At 43.1% G+C, this 20,586-nt stretch overlaps 1 protein-coding gene and 1 long non-coding RNA gene across 3 annotated transcripts in view; one reads left to right on the top strand and one right to left on the bottom strand.

Moving 5' to 3' along the window:
- Positions 1–20,586, top strand: part of LOC137546937 (uncharacterized) — a 71,928-nt gene that overhangs the window by 48,115 nt on the left and 3,227 nt on the right. Inside the window, exons 2-3 of the long non-coding RNA XR_011026403.1 lie at positions 4,035–4,136; positions 13,893–14,077. This is a non-coding gene — a long non-coding RNA (uncharacterized lncRNA). The remainder of the gene's footprint in view (positions 1–4,034; positions 4,137–13,892; positions 14,078–20,586) is intronic.
- Positions 15,654–20,586, bottom strand: part of RPS6KA3 (ribosomal protein S6 kinase A3) — a 226,208-nt gene continuing 221,275 nt past the window's right edge. For both annotated transcript variants that reach the window (XM_068270007.1, XM_068270008.1), the window contains 2 exons: positions 18,216–18,356; positions 15,654–16,056 (listed from right to left, as the gene is read on the bottom strand). In XM_068270007.1, the coding sequence (XP_068126108.1) occupies positions 15,931–16,056; positions 18,216–18,356 (267 nt within the window). In that variant the 3' untranslated portion in view covers positions 15,654–15,930. The remainder of the gene's footprint in view (positions 16,057–18,215; positions 18,357–20,586) is intronic.

Below are 20,586 nucleotides of genomic sequence, written 5' to 3'. Positions count from 1 at the left end.
TTCTGCGTCGCCGGCTGCAGGCTAATTAATCAGGAAGCAGCCGCTCGCGCGAGCGGCTGCTTCCTGTCAATTCACGGCGGGGGGCTCCGTGAATAGCCTGCGGGCCGCCGATCGCGGCTCGCAGGCTAAATGTAAACACAAGCGGAAATAATCCGCTTTGTTTACATTGTACGGCGCTGCTGCGCAGCAGCGCCGTAAGGCAGATCGGCGATTCCCGGCAAATCAGCGGCCGGGGATCGCCGCCATGTGACAGGGGACAGACTGTCACTGGCTGCACAGGACGGATAGCGTCCTGTGCAGCCCAGATCACCAGGGGGAACAGGGAGGAGAGGGAGGGGGGGAATCTCACCGCGGAGGGGGGCTTTGAGGTGCAACCCCCCCCCCGCAACACCCATCAGGCAGGAGCGATCAGACCCCCCCAGCACATCATCCCCCTAGTGGGGAAAAAAGGGGGGCGATCTGGTCGCTCTGCCTGCACCCTGATCTGTGCTCGGGGCTGCAGAGCCCACCCAGCACAGATCAGCTAAAACGTCGCTGGTCCTTAAGGGGGGGTAAAGGGTGGGTCCTCAAGTAGTTAAAGAGACACTCAAGTGAAAAAAAATTATGGTTTAATGATTTGTATGTGTAGTACAGCTAAGAAATAAAGCATTAGGAGCAGAGACATAAGTCTAATATTTGTTTCCAGTACAGGAAGAGTTCGGAAACTCCAGTTATCTATGCATATAGCCATTGAGCTCTATGACATTGAAAGTCGCAGAGAGTTGTGACTTCTGATTAGATTACCTCAGTTGTATTGTGTTTTTCTTTTGCAGAGAACAGTTCAGGACAGGTCAAAGGTTCACTACCTGTTCTGTAAAAACTTTTAGGGCCTGTAGAATGCTGAGTAATGTGTAAACTGCAAATATTAGAGAATGATGCAATGTTATAAAAAAAAAAAAAGAAAAGCTGTATAACTGAAAATGAAAATATGAGAATATTTTTTTGCTACCAATGTTCTAGTAATTACCCCTACTACACAACCAATTCATTATATCATTTTTTTTTTCGCTTCAGTGTCCCTTTAAATTCTGAAATTGCAAATGAGATTACATTGAGTTTTGCTTTTCTTTTTAATTTGGGATGGAATGTTTAGACTGACATTTTAGAATATAGTTATTGGACTATCTAACTTTTCCCTTTGCTCACTGTATACCTTTGGGATATTGATTTTTGTGAGGTACATTTCTGCATCTGATTGAGTTTCCTCAGAATGTGTAGTGTATACATTTTATAGAATTGTTGGAAGGTTATTTCCTTCTTATAGTGTTCTTAATGTCAGGGATATTGGTTATCAGAGTGACTTAAAGAAAACCTGAACTGAAAATTAAAAGTGAAAATAAGCATACACAAGTCATACTTACCTTCCATGTAGTCTACTCCTCAGTGTCTTTCTCCTGTCCCGCGTCCTGTTTGTTCACTGTGATCAAGGGAATTTTCCGTCCTCCATTTTGAAAATGGCCATTACCCATAACAGCTTTCTGGTCAGCACACAGTTAAACTGTAACATCGCCCACTTGAGCCATAGGGAAACATGGACATTACCTGGTACATCAGTTTTCCTCTCAGCTATAACTGACAGCAACTGATATTTTATTGACAGCAACTGATATTTTATTGACAGCAACTGATATATTTCAGATCTGACAAAATATTGTCAGAACTGGAAGGGATTATTGTCAGAAGAAAATGGTGAGCTTCTGAAAGGAACTGATGGCAAGATAAATATGCAATGTTCATTTGAAGTTACCTCATGTGTTTATTTTAAATATTTTTACTCAGTACAGGTTCTCTTTAAATACCTCTGATGACTGGAGGGTTGTTACGCATTTCAGCCATATTCGATTTAAAAATAAAAACAGCCATTCTTTCCACCTTGTTCACAAAAGCTTTAATAGAAGGAACATTTGCCCACAGCTTTCTATTGAGTAAAGTTTGCATGGGTCTACTGAGATGCGCTCCACTTTCAGTGGGCCATTTCTGAACAGGCATTCATTAATTGTTTTGATTGCGGATGATTGCTCATTCTGTTCTTTTTTTAATTTGAGAGATGGCTACATCAAAGAATCGCCCGCTGTGTTCTTTTAGGCCGTCACAGACTACTGCATGTTTTTTTTTCCTATGGATATAAAAGCATTCTCAAATGTTCTTCCCTATGTTTGAATGGAAGCGAGACCCAAAACGGGTTTATTCCCTAGTGAAGTTTTATGTAAAAAGGCACTCATAGGTTAAAATTATATTTTCCTTACCACTTCTTCCCAAGGCCTTCAGCTACGCACCTAAAGGACCACTAAATTACACACTTCCAATGAATAAACTTTGGCTGAGGGTTGAACATGCCCTGCAATGGCCCAATCTGTGGCCAGGCAGCAATGAAACCACTAAGAATTCTGAGTTAAACTATGCCAATGCAGTGATTTATGGCAGTGTTTCTCAACATTTTCTTGGTATGTACCCCTTTTAAAGAGCTGTATTCACCAAGTACCCCCTAGCATAGTTAACATTATCACAAGTACCCCTTGAAAAATATATATTTAATCGTAGTACATGATAATTGGCTCTAAACAATTTCCAAGCATTTTCTGTTGCTTTTAACTAGCTAAATCACTAATTTGGTGTTGTTTAACCTCCTTGGCGGTAACCCCGTGTGTGACACGGGGTAAGCCGCCGGAGGGTGCCGCTCAGGCCCTGCTGGGCCGATTTACTTAATTTTTTTTTTGCTGGACGCAGCTAGCACTTTGCTAGCTGCGCCAGCACCCCGATCACCGCCGCCGCGCGCCCGATCGCCGCTATCCGGTGCGGCGCGCGCCCCCCCCCCCCCAGACCCCGAGCGCTGCCTGGCCAATCAGTGCCAGGCAGCGCCGAGGGGTGGATCGGGTCTCCCAATGACGTCCCGACGTCGCTGACGTCATCCCGCCCCGTCGCCATGGCGACGGGGGAAGCCCTCCAGGAAATCCCGTTCTTTGAACGGGATTTCCTGATCGCCTATCGCCGGAGGCGATCGGCGGGGCTGGGGGGATGCCGCTGAGCAGCGGCTATCATGTAGCGAGCCCTCGGCTCGCTACATGATAAAAAAAAAAAAAAAATTAAAAAAAACTGTTGCGCTTCCCCCTGGCGGTATTTTTCATACCGCCAAGGGGGTTAAATAAGCTTTATCATTTTCTAAAACTCTACATTTGTTATTCTTGGTTAAGTATATCAAGCCCGAGTACCCCCTGGAACCATCAGAAGTACCCCCTGAGGTACGCGTACCACACGTTGAGAACCTAGGATTTATGGGATGTGATTTTATATGCATCCGTTATTTTGGTTTCTTTGTCTGAGTGCACATTACATTACACTATGTGGAGTATAATGGGAGATGACTATGTAAGGCAATGCTGTCTAACTTGATGGGCAGAGGGTGTGTAACCTCCTGAGCGTTACGCCGCTCAGGTTTTGTTACTTTTTGCCTGATTTTTAATGAAAAGTGCTAAATGGCTGTAAATCCTCTAGCTAGCACTAGGCTAGCTAGAAGAAGTCTCCGGCACCCTCCGATCCCGTTTATACATTACCCAGCCTGGATCCAGCAATCGGCGCAGCCTCCCCGGACAGCTCCGGTCTTCACTATGGGGAGGATCGCAGATGACGTCATGCGCAAACCCGATCCTCCCCATAGAGAGACCGAAGCTGTGCCGGGTGGCTGCACGGTCGCTGGATCCAGGGGGGGGTAATGTATAAATGGGGGGATCGCGGGGATCGGAGGGTGCCGGACACGCTTACTAGCTAGAGGATTTACTGCCATTTGGCACTTTTATTTATGGGGGACTCATGGGGCCACAGAGCGGTATGCCCGACAGTGTCTGGCATACCGCTAAGGAGGTTAAGCACCGTATTTTTTCAGTTGGAGGGGGGCATTGCATCAATGTCCTGGCTTTGGGGAGGAGCTAAGTGCAAACAAAAGGTGAGCCTTACACAAAAAATAGTCCAGGCAAATGAGTGCCTGGGTCCGCTTTAAGGTTCCTTTTAAGGAGGTTTCCATGATGCTTTGCGTTTGGGTTTTGGAGGCCATGCTTGAGGTACTGGGGATGCAACAACTCCTTAGCCACATACAACACATGGTGAGTGAAAGTGGCTATTAGTAAACATAACTGTATATTTACTTACTGCCCACTTTATTAGATACAACTGTTGAATTGTCAACAAAAATAGATAATCAGATAAACACAAGTTGTTGAAGTTCAAACAGAGCATGGGAATGGGGATAACAGAGTATTTAAAGGACCTCTGTCACGAAAATCTTAAAATTTTAAATATATGTAAAAATATACAATTAAGAAGTACGTTTCTTCCAGAGTAAAATGAGCCATAAATTACTTGTCTCCTATGTTGCTGTCACTTACAGAAGGTAGTAGAAATCTGACAGAACCGACAGGTTTTAGACTAGCCCATCTCCTTATGGGGGGTTCCCAGGGATTTATTTATTCTCAAAATGCACTAAGTAAATGGCAGTTGCTCCGTCCAACTGCCAAAAAAGCGTGCGGTGAGCAGAGAGGCTGGTCAGCATCTTTGTATAAATCTTTTTCAGGGGGTGTCTTTATTAAGAGGTTTTGGGCTAGTCCATCTCTCCATAGGGGATTTTCAGCATGGCCTTTATTCTTATTCGGTAATGTCAAACTTCTACTACTTACTGTAAATGCTAGCAACATAGGAGAGAAGTAATTTATGGCTCATTTTACTCAGGAAGAAACATACTTATTTGTATGGGTTTTAAATGTTAAGATTTTTGCGACAGTCACCCCTGCACTGTCCCAACAGTATAAAACAACACATGCTTCCCCAATGGCAGAGGGACTTCTTATGTGAGGGCAGATTGTAGTAAGAGATTCACTGATTCAGTCAGTGAATCTCTCACTACAGCGTGTGAAATCTGCCCTCACATAAGAAGTCCCTGTGCTGTGGAGCCAGAATGGGTTGTTTATTTACATCTGGCAAGGCTGTGCAAAGTATGAGAAGCCTATAACGCTGAATAGAAGAACTCCTCCGTCACCCCTGCACTGTCCCAACAGTATACAAGATCTGATAAGCTGATGGATGTTTTTGTTCCCCAGTTTACTACCATTATCTGCCATTACAAATCCCTTCTAACTCCTAAATGGCTTCTGGAAAAAAAAAACGTAAACTTTAATAATGTTCCTTTAAGGATTATCTAAATACTTTAAAAGTACAGTTTTTCTTCTAAAAAGGGCCCCGTTCACACTGCACGCGTTTCCAGCCGCGTTTTGGAAACGTGTGCGGGAGGCCGACATGCACGACATCAGACAGTGCACTGTCTGATGTTCACACTGCATGCGTTCTGGACCTGTGCGGTCCGGGAACGCATGCTGCACGCATTTTTTGCAAAAACACGCGGCTGTCCCATTCACTTTTCAGTGATGGGATCAGCCACGCAACGCATACAAACGCGGATGGTGTGCATTCACATGCGTTACGTTCCGCACGCATGGCGGTCCGCGTTTGTAATGTGAACGGGGCCAGGTGTTGCAAGAGAAATAATAAGGCGCAGGAAATAAATATGAGCATTTCAAAGGATAACAAATGCTTGCTTGGCTTACCAAGGGTGAAAAGGGATAATTTGCATATTCAGTAAGTGCATTGTGGGTAACCACAAATGTTCACTTAAAACAGAAGGAAATCTGCAATACTTCAGCTATAAGAAGGCAAATACACCAAGCTTTGCTTTTTTTTTTTAGTAGGAGGGCTTTTTGGTCCCTTTTATCCCCCTATACATTCCTAGTAGTTTGGGTCACCCTGAGCTGCTTGGTTACTCTGTTGTACTGTCCAAGCCCTATCTCAGAGCCATATCGATCTCTGCCATGTAAGTCCAAAACAGACTGCCTACATATGGGTTTGATATGGATGTGTAAAATTTAAAGCTATAGGCTTGCTATACACCAGCGGTTCTCGATGCTTGCTTGGCTTACCAAGGGCGAAAAGGGATAATTTGCATATACAGTAGTAGTGCATTGTGGGTAACCACAAATGTTCACTTATAGCTGAATTATTGCAGATTTCCTTCTGTTTTAAGAAGGCAATTACACTAAAGGATAACAAAGATAGAGTGATCAGAACCATAAATTACTGGATGTACTAAATACAATGGTTTGCAAAAGTATTCGGCCCCCTTGAAGTTTTCCATTTTTGTCACATTACTGCCACAAACATGAATCAATTTTATTGTAATTCCACGTGAAAGATCATACAAAGTGGTGTACACGTGAGAAGTTGAACGAAAATTGTACGATTCCAAACTTTTTTTTTTTTAAATAACTGCAAAGTGGGGTGTGCACAATTATTCAGCCCCCTGAGTCAATACTTTGTAGAACCACCTTTTGCTGCAATTACAGCTTCCAGTCTTTTAGGGTATGTCTCTACCAGCTTTGCACATCTAGAGACTGAAATCCTTGCCCATTCTTCTTTGCAAAACAGCTCCAGCTCAGTCAGATTAGATGGACAGTGTTTGTGAACAGCTGTTTTCAGATCTTGCCACAGATTCTCGATTGGATTTAGATCTGGACTTTGACTGGGCCATTCTAACACATGGATATGTTTTGTTTTGAACCATTCCATTGTTGCCCTGACTTTATGTTTAAGGTCGTTGTCCTGCTGGAAGGTGAACCTCCGCCCCAGTCTCAAGTCTTTTGCAGACTTCAAGAGGTTTTCTTCCAAGATTGCCCTGTATGTGGCTCCATCCATCTTCTTATCAACTCTGACCAGCTTCCCTGTCCCTGCTGAAGAGAAGCACCCGAGAGCATGATGCTGCCACCACCACCATATTTCACAGTGGGGATGGTGTGTTCAGAGTGATGTGCAGTGTTAGTTTTCCGCCACACATAGTGTTTTGCATTTTGGCCAAAAAGTTCCATTTTGGTCTCATCTGACCAGAGCACCTTCTTCCACATGTTTGCTGTGTCCCCCACATGGCTTGTGGCAAACTGCAAATGGGACTTCTTATGCTTTTCTGTTAACAATGGCTTTCTTCTTGCCACTTTTCCATAAAGGCCAACTTTGTGCAATGCACGACTAATAGTTGTCCTATGGACAGATTCCCCCACCTGAGCTGTAGATCTCTGCAGCTCGTTCAGAGTCACCATGAGCCTCTTGACTGCATTTCTGATCAGCGCTCTCCTTGTTTGGCCTGTGAGTTTAGGTGGACGGCCTTGTCTTGGTAGGTTTACAGTTGTGCCTTGCTCCTTCCATTTCTGAATGATTGCTGGAACAGTGCTCCGTGGGATGTTCAAGGCTTTGGAAATCTTTTTGTACCCCAAGCTTGCTTTAAATTTCTCAATAACTTTATCCCTGACCTGTCTGGTGTGTTCTTTGGACTTTATGGTGTTGTTGCTCCCAATATTCTCTTAGAAAACCTCTGAGGCCGTCACAGAGCAGCTGTATTTGTACTGACATTAGATTACACACAGGTGCACTCTATTTAGTCATTAGCACTCATCAGGCAATGTCTATGGGCAACTGACTGCACTCAGATCAAAGGGGGCTGAATAATTACGCACACCCCACTTTGCAGTTATCTATTTGTTAAAAAAAAATGTTTGGAATGATGTATGATTTTCGTTCCACTTCTCACGTGTACACCACTTTGAATTGGTCTTTCATATGGAATTCCAATAAAATGGATTCAGGTTTGTGGCAGTATTATGACAAAATGTGGAAAACTTCAAGGGGGCTGAATACTTTTGCAAACCACTAAGGCAGTGGTTCCAAACCCATGTGCCGCGGCAGCTTTGGGTATGTGTCGCGGCTCTCTCGGAGGGGAGCAGCGCAGTGGAGGGACAGCTGTGGGCAACGGCGGAGAAGGGGGCCATCTCCCCCCCCCTTCTCTCACCTTAGGGTGCTCTGCCTCCCTCACTCTCCCCTCCGATACCAACTGTGGTGGCGCTTGGCAGCGGGCGGGACTTACCTTCCGTGTCGCTCCAAGCGCCGGCCGGGAGTTCTGGTTCTGCAGCCGCTGCTCTGGTCTGGATCAGGCCAGAGTAGTGGCAAATCATCCTGCGCCGGCGACGAGACGAGACCAGACGGGACAGAGACACGGAAGGTAAGTTCCGCCCCTCTGCCAGACACCGCACTTTGTTCCGGAGGAGAGAGCGAGGGAGGGAGAGCACCCCTCGCTCTCTCCTCCTGGGGGGGGGGGGGGGGGGGCGCTGGCTACATATACTGGGGACATATACCAGGGACATATACACCTGCCTACATATACTGGGGACATATACACCTGCCTACATATACTGGGGACATATACCCCTGCCTATATATACTGGGGACATATACCTCTGGCTACATATACTGGGGACATATACCCCCTGGCTACATATACTGGGGACATATACCCCTGGCTACATATACTGGGGACATATACCCCTGGCTACATATACTGGGGACATATACCCCTGGCTACATATACTGGGGACATATACCCCTGGCTACATATACTGGGGACATATACCTCTGGCTACATATACTGGGGACATATACCCCTGCCTACATATACTGGGGACATATACCCCTGCCTACATATACCTCTGGCTACATATACTGGGGACATATACACCTGCCTACATATACTGGGCACATATATCCCTGGCTACATATACTGGGCACATATATCCCTGGCTACATATACTGGGGACAACTGGCTGTCTGTCATTATGTGCATTTACTGGTGAAAAGCTGTCTCTTATTATGTGCATTTACTGGTGAAAAGCTGTTTCTTATGTGCATTTACTGGTGAAAAGCTGTCTCTTATTATGTGCATTTACTGGGGAAACGCTGTCTCTTATTATGTGCATTTACTGGGGAAACGCTGTCTCTCATTACGTGCATTTACTGGTGAAAGGCTGTCTGTCATTACCTGCATTTACTGGTGAAAAGCTGTCTCTTATTATGTGCATTTACTGGTGAAAAGCTGTCTCTTATGTGCATTTACTGGTGAAAAGCTGTCTCTTATTATGTGCATTTACTGGGGAAACGCTGTCTCTTATGTGCATTTACTGGGGAAACGCTGTCTCTCATTACGTGCATTTAGTCTACGTATCACGGAGATCTGAACGTTTGGTTTGATCTGTCACGACTCCAAAAAGGTTGGGAACCACTGCACTAAGGTATCTTTGGATTGATGTTCATAGATTGTGAGGTAATCTGCATGAAAATGAATAGTACGTTAGTATTGAACTGAACAATTTAGTGCCACAGAGGGACTTACCAATAGATGCACCTGTTATACTCTAGGGTTGTTTGGGGAGGGTGTGAATAGCTTTGTACCCGTATAACAACATGTGAATGAGCAGCAAATTCCACCAAACATCATATGCACCAGTCAACAGCCAGCACTAACACATACAGCCAGTTGTGTTATACAGTAACTAAGACAACTAAGCTCAGCAGCTACAGAGTGTGAATGGGTCAGCTTTAAAGTGGACCTGAACTCTTGCACAGGACAGAAGGAAAACATAGATAAACGCACCCTGTATGTATTTAGAGAGTTTAGCCCGTATAATTACTCCTCATCTGGGACTAATCATAAGTGTAATTTGATCTCTCAGCTATGCAAGCTCAGGAATCTCCTCTGCCACCGCAGAGCAGCTAATTTGTAAACACAGGATGTTAATCCTATGTCTGCTTCCATGAAAGCAGGAAGTAGACACACTGCAGTTATTGCAGGATTTGTATCAACTGTAACAAAGAAAGGTTTCTCTTTAAAGTTTATTACGCCGTTCCTTATCTGAAGCAGTACAATTGTGCTGTAGAGGTGGCACACCTTACCCAAGGTGCGGGTGCTGTAACCTGCAGGTGCTGAGCGCAAGCATTCAAAGATACAATGACCAAGTAAGAAGTCCAGGTTAGCACACCATTTCAACATGCAGAATGCTTCAATTTATTGCTTCATAAGCACATGAATATGACACTTGTTTCGGGGCCACGGCGGGTCCCCTTTTTTTGGCACTATCTGAAGAAGGGGACCCACTGTGGCCCCGAAACAATTGTCATGTTCATGTGCTTATGAAGCAATAAATTGAAGCTTTCTGCATCTTGAAATGGTGTGCTAACCTGGACTTCTTACTTGACTGTTGTATCTTTTGGAGCAGAGAGGAAGTTCTGAGTTCAGGTCCGCTTTAAGCTGCAAACAAATTTAGGAAATGTGCATCTCATTCTTGACATATATACAGTAATAAACCAGCCCATGTTAGCTAATCAAGGTCATTCAAGGCATCCTGTGCATACGACTACATAGTACAAACCAAGCAAAAAAATGACTGTTTGTATTTGAAAGTTTATTATATAAATGTCTCTTTTTTTCTTAAGAGGATTACAAAACTGATTAAGAGAAATGTACAAGCAATGATTAACATTAAGAACTGATCATAGTGGATACATGTTAGTATTAAGAGTTAATCTGCTTCGAGAAAGCCGATAGGAGGATCTTTCTGTAGTACTTTGACAGTTTTATCTAGTTTACTGCAGTGGAAGCATCTCTAAGGGCTCGTTTACACTAGAGACGTTCTTGAGATTTTTTAAACGCTGGCGATTTTCAAAATCGCCCGGAAAGCGCTTGTGCAATGATTCTCTATGACAAAGTTCACATCTGAGCGGTTAGTTTCCGATCCGCTCAGATAAGCGGTGCATGGGCCATTTTGTAGGCGATTCCGGCCTCAATGGAAGGTATAGGAAACCGCAAAACACTCACAAAATCGCTTTGTGCAGCGAGTGCTATGCGTTTTAAAGAATAAATACATTGTATTTATTCTTTTCCGGATCAGAGAGTTCACTTCCTGACACAATCGCTCTGCAAAAGCGCTTAGAAAAACGCTTAACAAAAACATCCAACGCACAGAAATAATAAAAAAAGCGCCTTAAAACACGGCCAATGCAGATGGCCATGCGAATGGAACGCAATGGGAACGAGCCCTAAGAGTCTTCCACTTCTTGAAGGCTGGGCACACAGGGCGATTTCATTATTATACTTCAAGTATCATAAATTTACTCACATGCCATGCGAAATCTAATATAAAGAAAGATTGTACATAACTGTAGAAAAATATTCTCTATGATTTGTCATTAAAAAAAAAAGTTTAACATCCCCTCCCTCCAGAAATACAGTAACTGCAAAATAATTACATCCCTTTGTGTACAATGTCCCTTTAGTCTGGGTAAGAATTGCATCGTAAAGCTAAATGTACATCATTTTCGCACAAGAAAACTCATCTGTCATCCGCCACAGCTTATCTACAAGTAACGCCCCTCAGTCATTTCCCATTATAGCAAAAATCAAAGAGAAAGAAGATCATAGGAAACACAAATGAGTTTAGGCAAATAAAAAAAAAAAAAGATTGAAAATTAGCCTCTACCACTCTTGCTTTGGATTCAACTCAACTGTTAAAGCAGCACTGAGAAATTATATTTCAAGTCAAATTTCAGGCAACACTTTCTTGGGTTAAGTGGGACAGGGTAAGAGCCAGAGCTTAATTTTACCGTTTGTATGCCTTGTACACATTTCTCCTCACTTCATATGCCAGTGACACCCAGTGATGTGCTCAGAACGGCTTCCTGTCCCCTATCCTGCTCAGTGCAGAACTCTGCCATGAATCACTAATGGATTTGAAACAAGAAAATCACCTCAACACTGCTTTTGGTGTAAATGGAGCAGGAAGCGATGGGACAATCTCTGAAAGAGTGCATATCAACAATAAGAATCTCAGGAAGTTCCAACCTCAATCCCTTAATGTATCTAACATTTAAAATGGAACTCCAGGTAGTATTTTTTAAGCTTACTAGAGAGAGCAAGGAAGAATCAGAATATAGGTCATAGTTTACGAATATAGTTTTTTGCTTTCCATAGCCCACTGGGGAGATTTCTCACTACCTGTGTTGTCAACAGTGGCCGGGAAAAGTAACATTTTCCAAATGGGACACAGGCAGCAAAAATACTTATGTTCAAGGGCTTGAGTTAGAAACGGTCATCGGTCATGTTTGGAGACACATATTGAATTATTGTGCTGTTACCAGAACAAGAAGGGCATCCGTTCACTGGGATACAGACAACAATGTTAACCAGTGGCTCTAGCATTTCTTCTAACTTTCTAAACCATAAAAGGGTTGAGATCAGTGTTACATAAAAAATAACTGGGGTTCCATTCGAAACTTCGGAGCAATATCAGCAACAGATGTATTTAAACAGAGAAATGCTAACTGAGCTTCTAGTTGCAGTAACATGGCGAGATTTCTTTGTTTTTAATAAACTATACAGCTGTAATATCAGATTTCACCAGTAGATAGCACTGCACATCTAATTGAATGAGGGAGATGCATGACTCCCCTACATTAATATACATACTGTAGGTGTCTGTAAGAAATAGAGACTTATCTGAAAATCAGTCCTCTTCAGTAGCACGGTATGCAGACTTGCAACGAGTAGTAAACCAAAGCAAACAACCAGAAATCGGGTTTGAACTGCTCCACTATTGAAAGCTGATTTCTGTTTACAAGGGCTGCACACTGGTTTTGTACTAACAAATAAGCCATAACACCAGCACAAGCTAACTGGACACGGTTTATCCTAACTTTGGAAATCCTATAGAGAAATGTCTTAAACTATGGTGAAGATAAATACAGAGACTGAAGACATAAAACTGTGTTATTGGGGACACAGACAAAACATTTTATGGCTAACACAAAGTTTCAAGGTTTTTATCCTCACAAACCTTTCCATAAAATCTCAATACTTTATCATGTGCAACCTGATTTCTGAAATACAAATTCATTTTAAATCTTTATAATGACTACTGGCATGCTGGGAAATTTCTTTGTCTCGCCAGTAAAACATACTGTATCATTGATTAAGGGGATACAGAATAGACTGTCTATGTGGTGCTCTAGAATAGCATGATTCACCATGTGCAAACACTGTCGGAACTTAGAGACTCAGTACACAGCAATGACCGGAACTGACACTGCATCAGCCCAGCCAGCAAACAGGACTATTCTGACTACAAGATGAGAGCCACCATATAAGGGAGGTGAAGGGAACAGCATTAATACTTACCTGCTGGAAACCAGTTCCTTTAGTATGAAGTCTTACTGATGACCTGAGCCACTCAGAGGACAATGATACAATAAAGCAAGGATACTTCTGCAACCTGGATTAACTTAAGAAAAAAAAAAATCAGGCCACATCAAGCGGCCTAACTTATAAACCTGCTAAAGCACAGGCACTTTGAAAATATTCCTCTAGAGGGTTGTAGGGCACGCATGGCACCCCTGGATCTATAGGAGGGTCTAAACCTTGCTTGGACCTGTGCTGCCATTCTGCAGTTCTGTTGGAGCCATGAATGGCCACTGAACTGCTACATGGAGATCTGGTGTTGCAGTACTCACTAGACCAGGCATGGGCAAACTTGGCCCTCCGGCTGTTGAGGAACTACAAATCCCACAATGCATTTGCCTTTATGAGTCATGACTGTGGCTGTCAGACTCCTGCAATGCATTGTGGGACTTGTAGTTCCTCAACAGCTGGAGGGCCAAGTTAACCCATGCCTGCACTAGAGGAATAGCATAGCTATAATCTCTGAGGGTTACTGTTCATGCCCTCATTATACAGCCCCTGACATATTCACTAACCTGTCAAGTGTCTGAAAACCTCACACTTCTGCTTAAAACACAAATTCTGGAATTTGTTTTTTGTTTCATTAAATATGTATTTGATAGAACATTATTTTAAATAAATAATTTACCAAGTTTTGTAAAAACACTACAGTTTTAGCAAAACAAACTGCTGCACTAATTTAGAAGTCCTCATTTCCCCTCTGTAGCTACCTCTGGATGCCTGCGCACTATTCTCCTTTCACAGTCAGACTCTAGCAGGAAGGCATGGCTCCAGACTGACTATCAAGACTGGCTATTGGTGTACAGAGAGGCGTGGCTTCAAACGACAGAGCAATCACCTTCCATCTGCATGCCCATGTGGTTAAAGAATGCACCAACTAAAAATGAGCAGGTAGCTGTAGATTGATAAAGGCTAGAAGAAAATCACTGAATTGGTACATAAGACATTTTCCTTCCTATTTTGCATAAACCATGTACTTACAAAAACATTTTTATGCATATATATAAGTTAAGATGATGCTCTACTAAATGCCTATAACACTGAAACCTATACTTACACTGGGCTGTATAGGAATCTGACAGCAGATTGTGGTGAATGGAAAACTTGATGACAGAAGGAGCGCTGAGAGCCACATAACCTGTCACTGAAAAAACCGACAGTGGAGGAGAGGGGCGGGACCTTTAACTCAAAGCAGAAGGTGGCTACATCACTGACAAATCTACAAATAACCTGGGCACTAGCTGCAGATGTACAAGACATAGAAAGATAGTCTAAGTAGTGCAAATGTTAATTTATTTTGGTACAGAAAGTGGGAGGATTTACTTAAAGTGTAGCAGTTAACAGATAATTTGCATTTACTTTAGCAATACTCCATATCCTTTCTTGTGCACTTGTAAAGTCCTAAAAATCTCTGGTCTGACTCCTGACAATGGGGCTTTGGCCTGCCTTTTCCTGATGTCCACACAGCTGTGAGAGCACCATTATTGGATCATGCCATCAGGAAAGGGCAACCACTAAACGATAAGGGTCGGCACCACTTGAATGTAATTAAAGCTCTTTATTTAAAGTGCATAAATGGCAGCAGGAAAGATCGCTGTTTCGGGACTCAGCCCTTCTTCAACTGCATCAGCTGGCTGATGCAGTTGAAGAAGGGCTGGGTCCAGAAACAGCGGTCTGTCCTGCTGCCATTTATGCACTTTAAATAAAGAGCTTTAATTACATTCAAGTGGTGCCGACCCTTATCGTTTGGTGGATTCTTGGTACCCCAGGAGGCACTGGGGTCTGGGTACAGGCACGCTGTGCTGTGGCTTTTTCGGTGCTGCCTTCCATCTGTTAATCAGGAAAGGGCAAGGCATAGCCAAAGCGTAAAGTCACACAGGAACATTATTGCAATATAACAAAGGTAGCTGCAGGCAGCTTGTGGGTCTTTCACTTGGGCAGTAGTGTCAGTTTTTAAACACTAATATGCTTGACAGTTTCCTTTAAACAAGCTAAAAACATGAAGTTCTAAATCTCAAACAATAAAGGGTCAAAAGCCAAGAATTTCTGTCAGTTACTAATGCTTTCACTACTTATCTGTTCAGGGAATGAGCTTTCTAGCTTAGCAGATTCATAGACCAATTTGGTGAACCTTGTGACATTCAGGCGCAGTTGAGAGGTGGTGCCATTTTAGGCCACTCACACACTCTTTTGGATCAAGTCGCTTACCCGGACCACAGAACTGATCTTGAAATCAAAGACAAGGCATGAGAAAATCAGAGCACAAGAAAGACACAGGCAACAACTCCAAAGGAAGATGACAAAGACACTGACAGGCACCATGAAAAGAGTTGAACAACTTTGCATGGCAGAGAAAGCACAGACTATCTCAGTGCCGACATACTGTATAAGTGCTCAAAATAAAGAGTAAATCTGCAAAGCCACCAATCTGGGTGGATAAAATGCTCTTTAAAAACAGCTGACATGGTTTCAGTGTTTTCTTCATGCTAGGGGGATGAAAGTCTTTATTGCTCCACTGTTGGAGGACCAGGTTTTTTTTATATATCTTTTACAGCCTGGTCGATAGTCAGTAAGGTAGTAGGGTTGCCATCAACAATGTAAAGGAGAACAGACATAAAGCAGCAGCATTGATGAAGATTCGGCAGGGCAGTGAGCATGTGCTTGCCGGAGTGCCTTTGATATGTGCTATCTTCTCTGTTGGCTATTTTGTGCTGTGGATGTTCAGATCTACCAGTCAGTCATCTTCACAGGGCAGTTGAAGTAATCTTCTTCACACCTCTTCTCTGAGCAAGAGTGGATCGACCAACAGGCTCCAGCACTGGAGAATTGGGATTGAGGTTCAAAGCAGAGTATGTGGCTGCCATGGCTCCCTGTAATAGACAATGAGTGAATTAGCAAGGAGATGAGAACAAATCCTAAAGGATTATATCACATAACTGGCTGAATCGCAAACGGACCAAACCTTTCTTGTACCAGATTCTACAGTTTAGTGAAATACATCACAACATAACTAATCGTGACAACCAACTGACATCTATTCACCTCAAACATGATTGTAGTCCAGTAGTGGAGACGTTTATTCACATTACTTGAAACACAAGAGATAATTCCCAGGCTCTGGAAAGTCCTAAATGGTTCCACCTCGTGAGGCGTGGCTTGCCCAAGTCAAAAGCTTCACCCAATCAGAAAAGACCTCCACAGAAAGGCTGGCTAAGCCTTGCATTAAGAGCATTTAACTTTTCCTAGACCACTGGCTAACCCACATTTAAGCCTTGTACCCACACTAGACAGTTCTCTTTCAAGGCAGCCAGCTGGGCTGCATCTATAGCCAAACAAACCAATGGGTAGCACCAGTACACAAATGATAATGTATTGAATAGCTCATGAATTGATTAATAATAAACTGATCATGTGTGTGCAGAAGGGGGATCAAAAAGCACCAAATTCTATCCCAAACAAAGCAAATCCCCTAAAGAACCGCACGACACAGATTATAATATAGAAAATATAAACATGAGCTTTTATTAAACAATAAGTTGCAAAAAAAATGATAAAATCAATTTAAAAACAGCAAGCCCGGATACACACAATGATGCAAAACAATCACTGTATAAATGACAATAATATAGCCCAATCCCTCCTCAGATCCAAAAAATGACCGTAAATGACCCGGAGGTAAGTAAAGTGTCAGATGCATACAATAAAGTGACCATACATGAATACTGGAGGTGTATGTGCAAAGGCTGCCGATAGGTAGATAATAATTAGTGAAACCAACTGCCAGAGAAAAGAAGTCCCATGTAATAGGGAACTGAGGAACTCCCGATGTGAAGAGAAAGAAAAAGGGGGTGAACCCCAAGTGTGGAGTGAAGGAGGAACTTACCACCAGAGGTGGGGATAGAAGAGGACGGTGTGGACCCGGGCTCTACCTTCGCGATTCGCCACCAACTGCGGCTTCAGCTGGGCATAATGGACGCCGGACCGTCCCTTGCTTAAATAGGAAGTGCGTCACAGGAAGGGGCGGGCAGTCACAGTAAAGTCTTGTACGTGGCCACGAACAAGGAGATCAGAGCTATGCGCTCATCTGGAGCGCAGCGCACCGTCCCCAATTTATTTTTAAATTGATTTTATCATTTTTTGTGCAACTTATTGTTTAATAAAAGGTCATGTTTATAGTTTCTATATTATAATCTGTGTGGTGCGGTTCTTTAGGGGATTTGCTTTGTTTGGGATAGAAGCTGGACTGCATCTGTCAAGAATCAGCACTGGAGATAACCTTCCAGTACTGGTCATTCATCCTAATGACAGACAACAAAGGAGGCATCTACCCTCCTCCCACAGGGTCAATTTTTTCTACAGTCATTTAGCTACTAATCAGGACTGATGGATATAAGTGTGGATGGGTGTGCATGATGCAGGTGGTGGGGTGGATACGACATGGCTAATGATGTGTGCTTGACTGCATATGTTATGTGGTGGGCCCTATTCTCTGTGAGCTGGGCCAGCTCCTATTGCTCATTGGTTGCTCTATCTCCAATGACAACTATATTCAAAGACACTCCTCTTCTGTATTTGTGTCAGGCTCCAGTCCCTCTTTGCTGCCACAGAAAGTGTGCATCTGTCCTCTGATCTGCCTCTGAAGCCCTCACCGCTTAGAAGATGCATATGGTAAACTTCCCCACACAACCAGTCCACCTGCCCTTGCATTGGCACAGAGGGTGTGGTGGAAGTTCTGGTGTTCCATGATGTGCTGTATGTAATGATATCACATACATGCACAAGAGCAGGTCCTGAAATGTGCACACATTGCAGAGGGCCAAAGAGCACTAAGATGAGGTAGAGGAGAATGGGGGAGCAGGTGAGGGAGCTCGGTAATGCCGGTCCTTTCCAACCTCAATGGAAGAAAGGTTTCTTCAGTGCATGACAGGTCAGCTTTAACAACTCAGCCACTCATATAAGCCAAGCATGGCCCACAACACCAAATGTGACCATTTATTTTCTTAACTCCGTACTATGTACATGACTATACCTTTACTAGATGAGGCGCATCCTGCCGGTTGAGCTGGAACTGAGGCAACTGGTCACAGTGTACAATCCAGGGGTGCTTTAGTACCTGGGCAGCTGTTAATCTCTGATGCGGATCCACATGAAGCATCTTTGACACCAAGTCCTATAAAAGTATATATAAATACTGATGTTAGAAAAAAAAAATTCAAAGAACAGTAGTATGGCAAAGTAATAATGACTATTCCCTAGCGCGCCTCACAGCTGGTCTTCCAACAACCAATAAGCCATAGTCCATGAGAACAGCTTCAGGATATCACCTTAAAGCCCACCAAAGAAGAACTTACATTCTGAGATCACACATTTTATTGTAAATTATAATTCTAATTTTTTATTTTTTTTTAAAATGAGAAACCTGTCTTGTAGCTTATACCTATCCATACAGATGCAAGGCTGTTGCATTGGCTCCTTTCCTGTTCAGAACACAGCTGTACAGTCAGAAGCTATTATTGGGTACTTGGGGATGGAATTGGAAAAATTCTGACTCCTCATACAATTAAACTGGAATTAAAATAAACCAATATTTGAAACTGTCAAATTTCACAGATAACATAAGTCATAATAAGTAGTAAGAATAATTCCCAGTGTGTAGTGGGTTCATCACTCTGAGCCATTATGCATCCTGACTTTCATAAACTCTTGTAATAAGGATAACCGTACATTACAGTGTGTGTGTTTCCCAGCTAGTAAAATTAGCGGAGGGGTGGAGGGAGGTGCTGCAGGCTGCCCATACGATGAGGAGGGGTTACAGCATCAGAATGGGGGGACTGACCAATTTTAGTTAATATTCAAACCATGTACCGCTACTTTTACCATCTCCTGTTTTATTGGGGTGTCATAATATTCTGTAATCTCTTGATCATAGAAGTTGCTCACACAGTCAAGCTGCTCTCTGAATGCTCTCTGTAGGGGTTGGGGGGGGGGGGGGGGGGGGGAGGATGTGGTCTCATCCAGTTGGATACAATTGTTTTTTGGTTATTAGGTTTCCGACTCAGACCGTGACAATTTTTTTGTCAGTGTTCTCAGTTAGTGGGGAGTCAGTCTCAATAATTCGAAAGAGAGCCAGATGATTGTTGAGTTGGACGTCTTTATGGTATACCCTAAAAAAACTTTCAATTTTTCCCCAGAAAGGAGATAATACAGAACGTTCATCTATGTATATATATGTGTCTATGTGAGATATGCTTATTCATCATTACTATCTTGTACGTGCACTTCTTTTGCACATTGCAAATGAAATTAGAGTTATAGCACAATAGAAGCGCTTTTCTCTACAGAGAGTGTGTCCTATGCCTTGACAAAGGGGATCCTTGGCCCGGTAACGAACGTCTGCTAGAACGCTCAGATGGCACGTTGTATGTGTAATGGAACAATAAATCCTTGCTACTTCTCCCATACAGCAACCTATACCTAATCCTAACCTTCACCTTTGCCATCAACCTTTACCCTCCTATTTGCTCAACAGTAACCACTTTAGGACCGTAGGCTTACATCCACTAGTGACCAGGCCATTTTTTTCAATTTAGGCCACTGCAGCTTTAAGGCCTCACTGCAGGGCCGTACAATTCAGCACACAAGTGATTTCCCTCCCTTTATGCCCACCAACAGAGCTTTCTGTAGGTGGGGTCTGATCCCTGCAGGGATGTTTATTTATTTGTCTTTTTTTATTATAAATTTTTCAATTTTTTGTTTATTTTTGTATCCCTCGCTCCCTCCGCCAGCCAATCACAGCGATCGGCTGTCAAAGGCATCAGCCTATGACAGCCGATCACTCTAGTGCCTCCCAGGGGGAGAGAACAGTGACTTAAATCGCAGCACTGTACAGTGTAAATAGAGTACGTTTTCCCCGTCTCCTAGCGACGTTCGCTGCTGGAAGACTGATGACTGAGCGGAGATCTCCTGCAAAACCCGCCCCAGGACTTGACGCCATTTGGTGATAGGCGGTTCTGGGCTGTTCAGTACTTTTTTCTAATTCTTTACAAAAGCAGTCCCTGAAAATAATCTATACAAAGATGTCAGACGGCCTCCTTACTCGCTGTACGCTATTTTTGGCACCGTATTTAATCGTATTTGTTTTAATTGCAACGTTATTAATATTAATCACTTCCAAGGCGACCATTAAACAAATTTTTGTACTTGGAGACCTCTGCAATCGGTTTTCAGCTTTAATGCTTTTTTGGCTGTTAGACTGAGCAACTGAAAATAAAGAAAACTCTGAGAATCCTCCATTAGGAGATGAACTAGTCCAAAACCAGTCAGATTGCTCAGACGTTTACTTCATACTGTAAGTGACAGCAACATAGGGAAAAAAAAGTAAAATATGGTGCAATTTATTC

This window comes from Hyperolius riggenbachi, chromosome 2 (assembly GCF_040937935.1).
Source record: "Hyperolius riggenbachi isolate aHypRig1 chromosome 2, aHypRig1.pri, whole genome shotgun sequence".
NCBI classification, from domain to species: Eukaryota; Metazoa; Chordata; class Amphibia; order Anura; family Hyperoliidae; genus Hyperolius; species Hyperolius riggenbachi.
This window is presented reverse-complemented; position numbering and strand designations above follow the sequence as displayed.